General features: G+C 40.8%; 1 protein-coding gene across 20 annotated transcripts in view; it reads right to left on the bottom strand.

Moving 5' to 3' along the window:
* MAGI1 (membrane associated guanylate kinase, WW and PDZ domain containing 1) overlaps positions 1 to 16,547 on the bottom strand; it is a 508,140-nt gene that overhangs the window by 25,957 nt on the left and 465,636 nt on the right. For 10 of the 20 annotated variants that reach the window (XM_032211704.1, XM_032211706.1, XM_032211708.1 and 7 more), the window contains 4 exons: positions 16,207 to 16,284; positions 5,126 to 5,217; positions 4,113 to 4,305; positions 2,631 to 2,924 (listed from right to left, as the gene is read on the bottom strand). In XM_032211704.1, coding sequence (XP_032067595.1) covers positions 2,631 to 2,924; positions 4,113 to 4,305; positions 5,126 to 5,217; positions 16,207 to 16,284 — 657 coding nt within the window. The remainder of the gene's footprint in view (positions 1 to 2,630; positions 2,925 to 4,112; positions 4,306 to 5,125; positions 5,218 to 16,206; positions 16,285 to 16,547) is intronic. The other 10 variants (XM_032211724.1, XM_032211711.1, XM_032211712.1 and 7 more) reach the window with 1 other exon arrangement.

Below are 16,547 nucleotides of genomic sequence, written 5' to 3'. Positions count from 1 at the left end.
TCTGCTTATATAATATAGAAAACCAGTGATTTTTAAAAAAATCTATTAAACAAGGAACTTTTAATGGCTTTGCTTGATTCAAAATTGATACTCTGTATTGACTTCTTCTTTATATTTTAATATCTTTTACAATCAATCTAAACGATTACTACTACTGCTTACTCCACTCTTCTTTGGACATTTTATTTTCCTGGCATTCTGACTTGGCTTCACATTTCTATCTCAATTTGCCAATTTTGTTTCCACGAAAATTCAACTCTGAAATTGCAATGTGAATTAACATCAAACATGATCGTACCCTTACCTAACTTGGCTTCGTCAATATTTCCTGTCCACAATTCTTTAGAACATTCCACATAATTGTGTTTTGAAGCAGTTACTTCACTTACTTTGCATGGGGTCATAGTGACTATGGACTGGAGGCCTCATTTGTGTGTGAATGGAGATTTTATGAAGCCTTCCAAATATAATATGCTTGTACTGTATTTGTATTAGTAATTTTAGAACTATGTCTATGTTGCGATAAAATGAAAAAAATCACAATGAAGGATGAGTTAAATGATCAGTGATATACTATCCGAAATCCATTGTAACTCGTAGAATGGATTATTTTCATAACAGATAGCAGTAATCATGGTTTATTCATAAATATAACCACCATACAAGAAAAATATTTCTTGATTACATTTCTAAAAAATTAGGAGCACACAAATCTAATCCACAGGACTTTAGAAAAGACCATTTTGATCTAATCTGACCCACTTTTGTTGACCACCTATATAAAACTATAAAGCCTCTTACAGATACAGGGTAAGCATTGTATAGCCAAGGACAAGGATTTCATGCAGAATATGGGAGCAGAGGAGAAGGGAGGGATTAACTTGAAGTCAAGACATAAATTTGCTTTCACATGGCATTGAATGTCTAGCTTTCAAGAAACTTTTAGAAATGAACATTAATCACTGGTGTTCCAACCAAACTTGAAAAGTAAACATTTAATTGCCTTTATTTAACAGGCCACTCTATCCTTTCAATCAATCTTGCAATACAATTCTCTGAGCTTGGAACATACATTTTTTACCATTTTACAATTGCCTTCTATATTTGTGAGTTTGTACTGAATGTGGGTGGGATTTGAGTGGTTTTGGATTATATTTGCTGCATTATTTTATCAGTCATTATGATTTTTAATAGGCATTCATTATGTCTACCTAGGCTTTATTAAGATTAAATAACTATCTGATTCCAAGTGCTTTTTTTGTTTTTCACAATAAATGCAAACAAGAACCATACGAATTCCTCAACAGTGGAAAAGAAGTTGGAAAACTCCTCTGTTAACTAGTGGAGCACCTGGTATGTACAGGACCAAAAGTTGAAAATTGGAAGACAAATCTTTTTTGTTTTTTATTGCTTAAGCAATAAATATATAAACAGGCCTCAGAGTCAAGAAATGAAAAACCCCATTTCTAATACATTTAGATTGGTTTGGATATCAGCTAGGTGCAGGGTTAAATCCAGATTAAAAAGCTCTAGAGATAAGAAGCTTCCACCGTATTTTTTTTTATTTTTATTCTGCAGGAATGTCTTAGACTACCTAAGCCTCTCAAGTTCCATCCCTGTGCCAAGAGAAATATAAATGGAATAGTGATTCACCATTGATTTAGGCTTTAGTTAATTTAAAATGTATTCAGTGCAATTGTGGGAGAATTGAAAGTGCAGGTGTTTGATCTGCAAGGATCACCTGGAAGGTCAAGCCTTACCTAGAAGGTAAATGGGAAAACACTCAGAGGCAAGAAGAGGTTACCTGAGAGGCTTTCCTCATGAATGGTGCCATGTTTTAAAAAGTGAATCAAAAGGAAGACTACACCAATGATACAATGCACACTGCTAGTACAAATGCTTCCTTTACAGTATCTTCGTAAAAATTCTTAATCTGTTTATCTTAAGAAAAGCCATATGCTACGGAGGGTTTTTCCTTTAAGCATAGGATTACACCCCCTGTTGTCTTTCCACCCCCCCCCTGCTGCCATTATTTCTAGAATCCCAATTTCAAAATGTCTCTTTTAGAAAGAAAACAAAGTCAACACAAAACAAAAATTGTAATTCAGCTTTGAACAAGACCTGGGAGGCAAACATTTCCCAAAGCCTGGCTTTTCAATTAGGCACATTATCGAAAAAGAAAGGGGCACATTTGTGAATTTTAATTACTGTTTTGGTATTTATAATTACTATTGTCATTGTACTCTAGTGCAGGGGTATCAAAATCGTGTTGTCAGGGCGTTGTCATGGGACATATAGCAACTTCACCCCCACTTCACTTCATTAAATTAGGTGTGGGTGTGGCCAGCCTGTGACGCATCTGGCCCATGGGCCACGAGTTTGACAGCCCTGCTTTAGTGTAACAATTTAGGTTCTGCTATTAATCTAGGGTTGCTGTCTTTTCCCTTGCTCTTGTTTTGGTCATCGGTGAAGGTTTACTTCTTCAATAAACACTACAGATGCATTAAGGATAACCTTTCCAGCCAAAAGCATAACTGGAATCTCTATGTCCTTTTGAAGTTAAAATACTGATAGGAGTCACATAAACCCCGTACCAAAATCTAAACTTTAGAAGCATATTCTGTACTTACCAAAAGTTGTTCCAGCTTCTGGGCGACTAACCGAAGACACAATGACAAATCCAAAACCTTCATTCTCTCCACGCCGTATTTCTACATCATAGGGCTGGACCACAGTGCTGACCACGCCACTGCCTCCGCCCCCACCACTACCAATTCCACTGGTGCTGCCACTGCCTGAACTGACAGTGTTGAGTGAGTTTTGACTTCCCTGCGGAGTGCGTTTCTCCTCGGTCAAAGAAGCTGGTTGGTTGCTACTGTGATGAGAAGAAGCTGGAGAGGGAACCTCATTCTCTGCTTTGGGGACTGTTTGAGAAAGATGCAATCCCATATTAACAGCTTTTCAACAATGCCAAGTTTTTAGGAGTATTACAGCAAAATATGAAGCTGATATATGAGGTTTCTGCTTTGTATCAACTGATTGTAATGGTCAACAATTAAGGAAGATGTAAGACAAAATATCTTGAGAGGAGGGAGATATCTGCTATTGGGATGACTTTTAGGGAGAATCTTTATCTACACATGTTTCTATATTTCAAAGTTCACATGAGGCTTCTGTTTCATACATCTCTATTCACAGCGGCACCCATCTCAGGGGACACTAACACTGGAGAAGAATACCCATGATCAGTTTTTGTTCAAAGATTAAGAGTGCCATTCAAAGATTTAGTGTGCCAAATTATTTTTTCTATAATAGAATTTAGTACAGTTTGACAAAAAGTTATATTACTATTTGGAATGTATACAATAATTCATCCTTTCTCCTTTGTACTACATTTTATTATGTGTTTGTTTTTCATATTTTGAGGAGTAATCCAAACTAACAATCACTAAGAAGATACTCTTAATACAGGCTTCAGTTAAGGAAAGGCATTCTCAGCCCTTCCACTAAGCATGCTTCAGAGAGCCATACTGAAGGCTGGAACTCTTAAATATCTGAATGTCATTTTCTTGCATAGTTTGCCTTCCACCATAAGGTACCATAAAATCTTCCTTAGGTTAATTTAATCTCTCTCTCTCTCTCTCTCTCTCTCTCTCTCCCTCTCTCTCTCCCTCCCTCCCTCTCACACACAGTTTTATGCTAGAAATTGACAATAAATGGCAGGAGTATGACTATCAGTCATATCATATCATTCATATCAGTATAACTTTAGAAGCATCTGCCATAAACAGATAGTTGAACGAAATGAATTTGGTCATAACTAGCAAAGCAACTTTTATAGGAGAATATTCAGCATGAATCCTGATCACTTCGGTAATTTTGCTGGGTTACATTCAATACCTTCACAGGTGCTACAGTAAATTTTCTTCCAAGTATTGTATTTTTATACAATGATGTTAACTAGTTTGGATAATGAAACATCTGCAAGAAAACAACTGAGCTCAGAGAGCACCAAAGACCGCTTATTATTTGTTTTTCCTCCAAGTACAATACACTATTCTTCCAAGTATAGAATAGAAATAAAACACCCACACAATCACATTGAAGCCTACCTGTATATACCACTTTGCGTCTGATAGTTAAATTCACATGGCCTTGTTTTGCAGCTTGTTGCATAAGTTGGACTACAAGCTGGTGTGATTTTCCAACTACTGGTGTTCCATCCACGCAGATCAATTCATCTCCAGATCTCAGGCGACCATCAGCATCTGCAGCGCCCAATGGCACAATATGACCAATGTAAATCTGTGAAGAGGAAGGGAATGTACATGAGAATAGCTGTCACTTTCTCAAGAAACAAATCACGATTACTTAGGCCCCAAACACCTTTGACTGCTCCAAATCAGAGCTCTTATCCTAATGGATTCACACCTCAAATATCCAAAAGGACCAATCTGATTACCTAGATCTAATATCTGTAAAACATATTGAATGTGTATTGGATAATGAAACAGACTGTAGTAACCAGTTGATTCCGCAGGGGGAAATACTACTTTCCTATTTCAAACAACAAGCAGGATTAATTATTTTGGGTGGTTTCATTAAAAAAAACACCCCATTTTTCATTGATATGTTATATTACAAAAAATTCCTGTACTGGTATTTTATATTACAGAGGTTTCCTATAATATCCAATACAGAATTTCACCACAAACTCACTTTTAGTTCTTGTAGATTTCTCTTAAATGAGACTATATAACGCTTAGAAGAAGTCTTACCTTTAGCTAGATTCAAATCAACAGACTAGAATTGATAACATCTGTTTGATCTTCAGCTCAGTAGCTATTATACATCTGCTTCAGGGCTAAGCCAGTTGCTGATAGAAACTGACCACTTGTATTTGAGTTGGACCAAAATAAGACCATAGCTATTCAGAACATGGCTGGTCACTTTGTTTTCTATTGGATTTGTTTTTTGGCTAGCACAATCAAGTGCCATATCCAAGAGACAATCAAAGGCTATGCTAGCAATATACATTAGATAAGCAAGGTCATATTGTGAGGAGATGATCATAGAAATTAAGAAGATATGAAAAATAAAAAAAGCTAATTTCATAGATACTTACTGGTTCCCCAGGCTCATTTCCACCAAGAATCCTAAATCCAAAACCAGTTTCTTTCCTCCAGAGAAATATATCCTGTTCTTGATAATCTGGAACTGTAAGGAAGTAGAAAGAATTTATGATTTATAATTAGCTGAATATCTCTTTTGTTGATCCGAGTATGTTTGAACAAGGGATTACAAAACACAGATATACAATGGCATTGTCTTGTATATATGGGCAAAGCAAGACAGCAATTTGATTGCCAAGGAATGACATCCATTTTCTACAATGAAGGAGATGTAGTTTACAAAATGCATCCATTGTTATTGATACTGTTTTAAAATGGCACAGTTTCTAAGGTCTTCTAGAAGATCTTCTCATGGTCAAATTAAATTAAATATACCTTAATGCCACTTGATCTTGACAGGATGTAAATATGATACCCATCTTCAAAATCTTACAAAAAAGGCCAATGACTTTGATCCAGATTTAATCAGGTTTAGAGTATATACGTACCCAGTAGTTTCATTGGAACTATTGTAAATTTTGAGTTTTGGTTTAGATCCAAGCTCACATTTTTTAATTTACTTACGCCTTATATTTATAAACCTGTCACATGAATTTCGAAAGTTAATATCAGAAAGTAACGCATTTGTCTATTTTGGAATAAAGCACAAGTAGGATAAAGCAATCAAAGCATTTTCTCTCTGGAACAGTTGTTTATATGGTTGCCAATCATTGCTTGAGAGTTTTCAAAAAGAGGAATAGCCTTCAGCATATATCCTACTTCCAAGATACATGTGCCAGGGCTTCACAGGGGATGCTGGCCCCATAGTCCAGTGCATCCGGTCTTCACCAGCCAAATGGATTTCAAAACCAATATAATCCACTTCTTCTCATACTTGGCAAGAGATTTTTTGAGGAATCCATTTTTATGACATTGCCTTTCTAGTTCAATGTAAAACTACCCACTTGAAATTTGTATATGTATATATGTGCAATTGTAATCCATGCCATAATCAATCCACTATATGCATCTAAAATAAACTTTTTTCGAATCTAAAAGATGTTACTGTAACCTCTGTCAGTGTTTGGGAATCTTTAAAAGTGAATGGGACTTGAACAGAGATGCAACCTGAAATATAACTTGTCACCCCGAAAATAAGACAGGGTCTTATTTTCTTTTGACCCCCCCCCCTCAAATAAGCACTTGGCCTTATTTTCAAGGAGGTCTTATTATTTTTGAGGTGCAGGAGGTGGCGAGCGTGGTTACCTCAAAAATATTGCTGTTCCAATATTTTCGGGAGGGCTTATTTTAGTGCATGTGCTCAAAAGCCTGATTGGGCTTATTATATGGGGAAGTCTTATTTTCAGGGAAACGGGGTATCAAATACACAAACCATTAATTTATATACGAAAGAAAATTGCATATATAAGGAATATAATACAATATCAACATGGAAAATATGATATTATCATGGATGAACAATTTCAGCAAACACCTTAATCCATGAATTTAGATTCCCTATTTTTGCAATAATTCAAAACTATCTGCTATAGACAGCCTTTAATATGGTCATAAAAATATTTTATTGTTTAGTTCTCAGTAAGCCTAAAGCATGGCTTTTATTTCAGATGCCAACTGACTGCCAATTAAGTATTTGCTCTGTGCCGCATTATCAGAATTTGTCAATGCTAGTGTCGGTTATAAATCCCTGATCCTTTTTGGAAATAATGAGTAGATAGTTTTTTTGTCATTAGGCAAATGAGATCCTGTTAAGAGTATAACTCCATTAGTAGTATAGTACTGTTGATTTTCTTTTCAAAAGAGAGATGAGAAATGGAAAACAAATCAGGAGAAAGAATTTTTGTAAAAATTAACATTTGCAAACCTTTTTTTAAAAAAAATGCTAGCATAAATTAAGTTGACAGTACTATAAATGGCTGGAGCTACTGGGAACAATCCCTGCAAAGTATCTGCTACATTGACTAAGAATAGATCTCTTCTATAGTAAAGGTTCCCCTTGCACCTATGTACTAGTTGTTCCTGACTCTAGGGTGCTCATCTCCATTACAAATCGAAGAGCCAGTGCTCTCTGAAGACGTCTCTGTGGTCATGTGGCCGGCATGACTAAACACCCAAAGGTGCACTGAACGCTGTTACCTTCCTACCAAAGGTGGTTCCTATTTTCCTACTTGCATTTTTATCTGCTTTTGAATTGCTAGGTTGGCAGAAGCTGGGACAAGTAACGGGAGCTCACTCCGTTACGTGGCGCTAGGGATTTGAACCGCCGACCTTTCTGATTGACAAGCTCAGCATCTTAGCCACTGAGCCACCACGTCCCTGATATCTCTTCTATACAACCAGGTTTATATAGACAGTACTCCCCTAGGAGAGATCTCTATTTATCCACTGATCAGACCCAGGTTCAATACTGAAAAAAGATCAAGGGCATAAAGACTAATGTCCATCAGCCCTCTTGTTAATGATTGTAGCTTCAATGTCATATTGCAAGTATAATGCAGAAATTATTTTAGTACCGAAAATTTTTAGTGTCCCCCAGCCCTAATAACACACTGCCTGTTTGTGGTGACTTTTCCCTTTCCAGCTGTTGTTCTGGCTTGGGAATTGTTGTCTTTCTTCAGCTTTTCCTCTTCTCATCGGCTAAATAAATATGATTCTGTCACAACGCTTCACTGAAATTTGGCTACAAAAATGATTCAAAATGAAGGCAATGTTTTTTGCTCATTTTGAACTGGCTAGCACCATTACTCTCTCTTTCTCTCTCCAGTTCTTCCCCTGTTCCCAGAAATGGCAAAGTGTGGCATGTGCATGCATTGCAGAGATTTGCAGCAACCTGAAACATTGGCAAGGCTCAGTAACACAATGCAGCAGCAGCAGTAAGTAAGAACAAAATGAATGTATTGAGTAAATGGAACATTAAGTATTCAGGGTGAAGTTTGCTTTGTGTTGATAAACAATAACATACTGGATCATTCACAACACAGTTTATGGTCTGTGATGGCAAATGGCAACCAAGGACAGTAAATTAAGCATAAACTTTATTTTGCCATTTGTGCAAGAAAGGAAACTTCTTTTCCTGAACAATGACTTCATTTCTGAAACTTTTCAGGGAGTAATATTGTTGTACTAACATGATCAGAATATATAAAATGTAGTATTCTATGGGGAAATTTAATCTTTTAAGACACTGATTGTATATGCTGAATATTATGAAAATCAGATAAAACCAAGTGTACTAATGTATTAGTCAAGTAATTACTTTTAAATACATCCAAACACAAGGCTTCATATGCATTAAGAAATGGTGTTTTAAAATTGAAATATTTGAGTGAAGGTAACTAATCCTCACTATTTCTATGAATAGTGAGTTTCAAGTTATTTAAAAAAAAATTCTTTGAAAACTTCCTTTGGAATCCAGTGCCAAGGAGTCATCCAGATACAGAAATGATCCCAGAGCAAAACAGGAGTCACGGGTAAAACCAAGTCCCTATTCTTTCATGGAAGTGTTGAAAGGAAGCCAATGGCATCCAATCAGCTTAGATAAAATAAATTCTGGATTCTCTTAGTTGTGGGTAACATTAAATCAAGCATTGTGCTGACAGTTTGTTCTCCACTGTGGAGAATGACTGAGAGTTTAAGTATTAAATTAGTGCATGAACTAAAGAGTTGGAATACCAAAAAAGCACATATGCTGTACACTGGTTTTTCTTCTATTTTACATGTATTGATTTCTGCCTATATTTTCTGTGCCCCATCATCTTAACGTATCAGTGTTTATTACAATAAAGTGACTGTAAAGCCTGCATGCATTAGTGTTCTCAGCTACAACTCAACAATGTTCTAAGTATAATGACAGAATAGTGAGATGATAGGGTTGGTCAATACTTAGCTATCTGAAGGCTATTATCATACAGCAACTCAATTTAAATGCAAGTCAAATTGCATTTAAAAATCTGTGAACTTTGCCACTAACTCAAGCTGAAGGCCAACTGTATTCTAAACTAATTGGTCTTGGTTGCTGCCTCTAGTTCACAAAAGCTAAAGGTTTCTTCCAATTAGGTCTAGGTGAAACATGTTAAGAGCTAGCCTGATATATGCAAAATAGCTTCTGCAGAACATTTCTGCTACACTTTCTCACCTATTTTAACCTGTGAACTTGATAATGCTTTCAACCCAAACTAAAGCTTTCTGTACTTCTATTTTCTCAAATGAAAATATGAACCCTTAAGTTCTACGTACGTTACTTGCAGTTCTTGCATAGTTTAGTTAGAAAAAGGTGAATGAGAATGACCATTGGCTTACCTGAAGGATCCTTTTCTGGGTGCTGCGAAGGAGAGTCCAAGCATGGGTTAAATATAGCCAATCTGCCCAGGACTGAATTGAAACTTTAAGCCACGCCTCTGGGGCTGACTAATCCTTGGATTTTCTTCAATGAAGGCGTGGACAATGCCCGCTGAGAAGTTCAGGAACCAAGTCAATGATGGTTGTAAAAAAATATCCACAAGTCCAAAAGAAATCATATGATAAATGGCGGAGCAGACCCCAGGGTGGGGTTGGACTCTCCTTCGCAGCACCCAGAAAAGCACCCTTCAGGTAAACCAGTGATCATTTTCCTGGGTGCTGCTCTGGAGAGTCCAAGCATGGGACATACCCAAGGTTAGGTTAAGGTTAAGGTTTATTCAATTTGTATGCCACCCTCAGTGTTTCGGGAATAGGGCGGCATACAAATTGAATAAACCCTAACCTAAATGTCACTAGGGCGGGAAGCGGACGCATCCAGGGTATCTCCGCTGGTATGAATACCCTGGAGAACTTGCCCCCTCTGTAGAAGCAAATTTGTCCAGTCTGTAGTTTTGAACAAAGGGAGACAAAGAAGTCCACGTGGCAGCCTTGCAAATCTCCTCTATCGGTACCTGGGTAGCTTCTGGTAGAATGGGTGGTGATATGGCATGGCACCGGAATAGATTGAAGAAAGTGGGTTGAGATAATACAGGCCCATAGCCAATGTCCGATGGTCTGAGAAGAAACTTTGCGGCCCTGGGATGCAGGTTGAAATGAGACAAAAAGTGATTCAGAGCGACGGAAGGCAGCCGTACGTTTGATGTACTTATGTAACGCTCTACGAACATTGAGCATGTGCCACTTTTTATCGTTGGGATGTGTTTGGGGTGCGGACAAAAATCCGGAATTATGACCTCCTGGGCCCGGTGAAACCAAGAGTTGATCTTGGGTATAAATGCTGGGTCCAAATGGAGGATTACTCTGTCAGGTTGTATCAAGCATAAGTCCTCGCGAATTGACAGTGCTGCCAATTCAGAAATTCGCCGTGCCGACGTGATGGCAGTCAAAAAGTCCGTCTTAAATGTCAGATGTTTGAGGCTGGCTAATCGGAGAGGTTCAAAGGGCGGGCCAATTAGGGCCCATAACACCACATTGAGATCCCATGAGGGGTACCTGTGAATGACTGGAGGTCTCAGATTGGTTGCACCCCGTAGAAAACTACGGATGATGGGATGACGATCAAGGGAAGAATGTTCGTCTACTGTCAAGATCGTGGACAAGGCCGCCACCTGTCATCTGAGAGTGTTAGGGGCCAGGCCTTGGTCGAGTCCATCTTGCAAAAAGTTTAAGATCTGATAAATTGTAGCCATAGTCGCCACAGCATCGTGCTCTCTCCACCAGCTGTCAAAGGACTTCCATGTGGCGTCATATATTCTGGTTGTAGAAGGCCATCTGGACACCTAAATGGTGTGAATGACCTTGGTGGAAAGATTACCCTTACTTAGGAGGTCCCTCTCAAGTGCCAGATGGCTAGTTGTAACCCTGGGGCTCTGGATGTTGAAGCAACTCCTGGCTGAGAGAGACCTTGTGCTGGGGAATCTGCGAAGGAGGGTTGATGGAGAGACTCACCAGGTCGACGAATGAGGTCCTTCTGGGCCAGTAGGGAGCCACGAGTAGAATTTCTGCCTCTTCCAACAGGATTTTCCGAATCACCCTGAGAAGAAGAGGCAATGGGGGGAACACGTACATCAGTCCCTATGGCTACAGACAGTGGAGAGCATTGATCCCCTTGGCTTGCAGGGTGTGGAACCTGGAGAAGAACCTAGGGGTGGCAAACAGGTCGACCTCTGAGACAATTGATGGAACAGATCCGGGTGCAGGCACCACTCTGAGTGATCGACTGTGGCCCTGCTCAGGCAGTCCGCCTGATGTGAACCCCAGAGATGAGCTCCACTTGGATCGAGCACAGGTATCTTTCTGCCCATCTTCCCAGGTGCTCTGTCTCCTCCATCAGGGACCTGGAGTTAGTGCCCACCTGGTGGTTTATGTGTGCCTTTGTGGCCACATTGTTCATTAGGATTTTCATGTGACACCTCTTGATGTCATCTTGGAAGTGAACGAGTGAGAGCCACTCTCAATTCTAACCAGTTGATGCTGTGGGACGCTTCAGGTATTCACCATCTGCCTTGCACAATCTGGTTGTGGAGATGAGCGTCCCAGCCGAATAGACTGGCATCCATCGTGATGGTGAGATGGTCTGGCTCTTTGAAGAGGGTGCCCTTTGCCAGCGTGTGGGACAGTCACCACTGGAAGGACTGACATACCTTTGGTGAGACTGAACCAGGTCTTGCACTGCTTGTTGCTGTGACGATGACTGAATGAGGACTTGTCCAGGTAGCAATGCAGGTGCACCAGGTGAGATCTCAGGAAAGCCACCACTGCAGCTAGGATCTTTGTGAAGGTTCAAGGTGCCGAGGACAGGCTGAATGGCAGAGCCCTGCACTGATAGTGGTGGCCTGCATAAAAGAATCTCAGGAACCTGCTGTGAGCTTTGCGAATGGGATGTGGAGGTAGGCCTCCTTGAGATCTATGGATGTTAAGAAATCTCCCGGCCTGATGCAACCCAGAATTGACTGAAGGGACTGTATCTTGAACCTCCAGTATGCTATATGATGGTTTAGTTTTTTTAGATCAAGGATCCCCCTCCACCCCCCAGAATTCTTTGGGACAAGAAAGAACCCTGTCCTTTCCTGACCTGATGGAATCGGTTCTATGGCGTTTATGTCTCTGAGGTGAAGGATCTCCTGTTCCATGAGAGCCCTCTTGAATGGACAGGAGGGGGTTGGACACTGGACGAAGTATCGCGGGGGGAATGAACTCTAACATTAGACCTATGCGTATCGTCTGAAGGACCTACTGGTCTGACATGATCTGCTCCCATTGGGCGTGGAACATTTGGAGACACCGTCCTATGGGAGCCGTCTGCTGATGGTCATTTATAACATTTGAAGGTTCTGGAACTGGACCCTCCATGACGTTTAGAGAAGGATTGTTGACGGTTTCTGTCACGAAAGGGGTGACAATCCTGGGACCTATCCGTGCCTTGAGAATAGGGACGTTGGAAGGAACTGGAGGTAGATGGCTGCTCCGAGTTCCGAAAGGGCTGCCTCCTATAAGACTGGGAACCCTCGTGGTCAGAGTTTTTGTTGACTGAAGGCATGACCTTCTTTTTGTCCTTATTTTCAACAAGGACAGGATCTAGGGTCTCCCCCAAAAGCTTGCCGCCCTTAAAGGGAGCCAAGGTGAGCTTCCACTTGGAGTGCATATCCGCATTCCAATGCCTGAGCCATAAGAGGCACCTGATGGTGACATTAGAGGCCAGGGATCTAGAGGCAAACTTAGCAGCATTCAGGGTGGCGTCAGCAGTGTACTCTGTTGCTGCGATAATTTTGTTAACATCCTGCCTTAATTTGGTATCCCCAGCCAGGACCTTGGCGAGGAACTGTCTCAGCCAGAGTAGTGCCACCCTGTACAGAAAGGATACAGAAGCGGAAGTTTTAATGGCCCAAGCCACCGCCTGATGAGTCTTGTGGCAGGCCTTCTTGGCCCATTTTGTCCTCTGCCTTGAGCCCTTCTAATAGTTCAAGGGGGAGCACTGAATTGGAAGTGAGCACTGCCACAGGCGCGTCCACGGGAGGCAATTTCAATAAGTCTTCTAGACTTGGATCAACCTGTACAATTTCTGATGGCATCTCTGTCTAGGTCCGGACTCTGCTTAGTCCCCTGCCTAGAGTAAGGCTTGCTTGCTCTGATGGCCTCCCTGGCTGCCTTGCCAGCCTGTCTGGTACAGGCCCTGCTGATGGAGGGACCAATCTGTTGTTCCTCAGGGGCCCCATCTGCCATGATTGAATGTGGGGATGTAAGACCTGGAAGGTAACTTTCCCCCACTCACCACCTCAGATGAACCTGGCCTTAGCGCTCTGGTGCAGAGGCACTGAAGGCAGGAGCAAGCAAAGCTCAGCAGTCCTTTGATTAGTGAAGGAGAATGATGTGAGCTCCAGGCTCCCAGCACCCACACAGGTCAATTAATGTGGGGCGCGACCATGTGGGCCATAATCCTCAGCTGCCACCTTCTACCATAATAGTGGAGCTGTGAATTGGCAACCTGCAAGAGACAGGCAGTCAGGCGGCTGTAGCTGCCTTTCGCAGCAAAAGTAGGTCAACAAAATGGCGGCCGGAACCTTGACCCTCTCAAAATGGCCACCGCCACGTGCAATCCTCTCAAAATGGCCACCGCCACATGCAACCCACTTAAAATGGCCACCTACATACAACAGAGAGCTCTGAGGCTCCGTGCCAACAGGCGGCTCACTCAGAAGCATGGTCAATAGCAATGGATGTCCCAGCAGGGTTAAGATTGCAGCAAGATCACTGCGATCGCGCTGGCGCACCTTCCCCAACAGCAGCCTGCAGCCTCACAGTGCCCGAGCGAACCCAGGACACCGGAGAGGCTGAAATTGGTGAGAACCAGGGAATTAGGGTAAAAGGAAAACTCACCAAGCCTGCTCCAATAATCAGGAATAAGAAGATAAATTTTGTAGTAAAGTAGAAAAATAGAGAGTCCAAGCAATCACTTAGGAATGAAGAGAAATTGGAAGCGCGTCCACTGGGCTAGCTGAATTGAAAAAATCTGAGGATTAGTCAGCACCAGAGGCAGGGCTTAAAGTTTCAATTCAGTCCTGGGCAGATTGGCTGCATTTAACCCATGGTTGGACTCTCCAGAGCAGCACCCAGGAAATTGCTGTTTTTCCCCTTACCGTAGAGCTATTTTTAAATAGTAAAAGTAGCATGATGGCAAATTAAGTTGTTTGCATCTATCTGTAACAGTGGTGGGTTGCAGACAGTATGCCCCGGTACGTGTGTACCGGAGCCAGTCTGGAACACCGGATACCGTTCCGGTACGGTGCTCCGGGGGTCCACCCACCTACCAAAAGAGCCAAGGTGGCGCAGTGGTTAAATGCAGCACTGCAGGCTACTGCTAGATCAGCAGGTCAGCGGTTCAAATCTCACCGGCTCAGGGTTGACTCAGCCTTCCATCCTTCCGAGGTGGGTAAAATGAGGACCCAGATTGTTGGGGGCAATATGCTGACTCTCTGTAAACCGCTTAGAGAGGCCTGAAAGGCCTATGAAGCGGTATATAAGTCTACTGCTATTGCTATATTATTGCTATTGCTACCTGAGCTCCTTACCGGAGTTTAAAGGCTTTTGCGCTTCCGCGCAGGCGCATGGTACATACAGCACCTGCGCAACACTCTGCGGAGCAGCTGGACTGTTGTGGAGCGTTGCAGAGGCACTTGAACTCATGTACATGTTGCGCATGTCCATGAAAACCCTGCCGGACCCGTTCCAACCATACCGGTTGGAACAGGATTTGCAACCCAACACTGATCTGTAATGTTTTTTATGGAAACCTATTCCTGAAAATGTGACTTACTATAAGGAGGATGACATTTTCAAGGTTAAGAAGTTTGTTTGCTCTGGTAGATTATTTCAGGCTTAGTCACTTATTCCATTTATATTAATGATGCCTTCATTGATTCTTATGCACTCATAATTCCACGCAATTACCATTACCACACTGATGTTATGAATTTTAATTCTGATGATATCTGGACAGAGCATTCATAATGGTTTGGGTTTGAAACAATCCAATCAAATGTAAAATCTAGTACGTGTGACTGCTTACAATTTAGCAAACATTTCTCAAGAGTCTCAATACATCCTTATTTTCATTAGAGTTGACAGTCTAGCAGTGAATCTCCTTTGACGGGAAAGGAGATAGTAATAAGATAATGGCATCATGAACTACAAACACACATGTGCACAACACACCTAAAAGTGAATCCAAACTCATTTTACAGCCTTTTGCATCAATTGATCCAAGTATATGGCTAATCTTAGCACCTGACTGAGTGGCAAGCTAAACAAAATCTTATTTTAAGTCCCTCCTGATATAGATTCCATATTTTGGGGAGGCCATTTAATTGGTTATAGTGCTAGCTAGAGGTAGCAATGGAGTCACTGGCTGGTAATCTGGAAGTTGTCATCAAGCATGAAGTCTCAACATTATCTGATATTTCCTCTGATGCAATGATAGAAACTGGCGGAGTGGCATTGGTTAGAAACAAGCCACATGGACAAAAAAACGTGAAGGGGATTCCAAATTAAAAACGTTATTGCCTGTTTTTCCTCCCATTAATGTTTATTTTGAAAACAATGTTTGAAGACTGATAAGCACACTTAAATGCTGATCAGCATAATTATCATTTCAAATTAAAGGACACTTTAAAGGACTAGTAACCCTCCTGGAGGGGGAGGGGAACCCTCTACCAAGTATTCTACAATGACTAAACTTGATTCTGTCTTCAGTCTCCCATGAAGTAAGGATCAATTTTCACACCAGTGGCTTATCCAAACTGACTCATTGCAATGTCTCAATGATTTCATGCAAAAGTTATAAAAAGAGTTCTTAACATGGGATGAGAAGGAATGATAACAGGTGGCTACAGGTAAACCTTTTTTAAACAGAGCGATGCTAATACTTCACTTTAGCTACAGTATTTTTTTCATTATGTTGGTTGACAGTGACACATTAAGGAAAGCATTAGTGACTCTTAGTACATTTCATGCTTCATGCCAAAATCTCCAACCAACCCAGCCACATGAATACCCCCAAATCACAAACACTACATGATGGACAGCAAGACAAGATATAAAATTCTCAACTCATTCTTACATTCTCCAAAACTCGTGGAATTGATTTCTCTTTCTCTTTCACCCTTGCTCAGTCCAGTCGTAGGCGAAGGTGACATAGCTGTGAATATTAATTTTAACATTTTGCAAAGCTTAATGAAATCCATTTTTTGTTGGTTCAATTCAATTTCGCATCTGTTTTTATACCTATCACAAAAACCCCAAAGTTACAGCTCCCAAGCATTACAACAGACCAACCAATTTTAATAGCTCTATCTAGAGCTGGAAAATTTGAAATTGGAATAATTGGATCAAAATATAAGATACAAACATGTTCTAAGCAGGTTTTAGAAAAAAGAAATAAGAAGCATTTCTTGCTTTTGA

Source organism: Thamnophis elegans, chromosome 2 (assembly GCF_009769535.1).
Source record: "Thamnophis elegans isolate rThaEle1 chromosome 2, rThaEle1.pri, whole genome shotgun sequence".
Taxonomy (NCBI): Eukaryota; Metazoa; Chordata; class Lepidosauria; order Squamata; family Colubridae; genus Thamnophis; species Thamnophis elegans.
The sequence above is the reverse complement of the archived record's forward strand: the minus strand, read 5'-3'. Positions and strand labels throughout refer to the sequence as shown.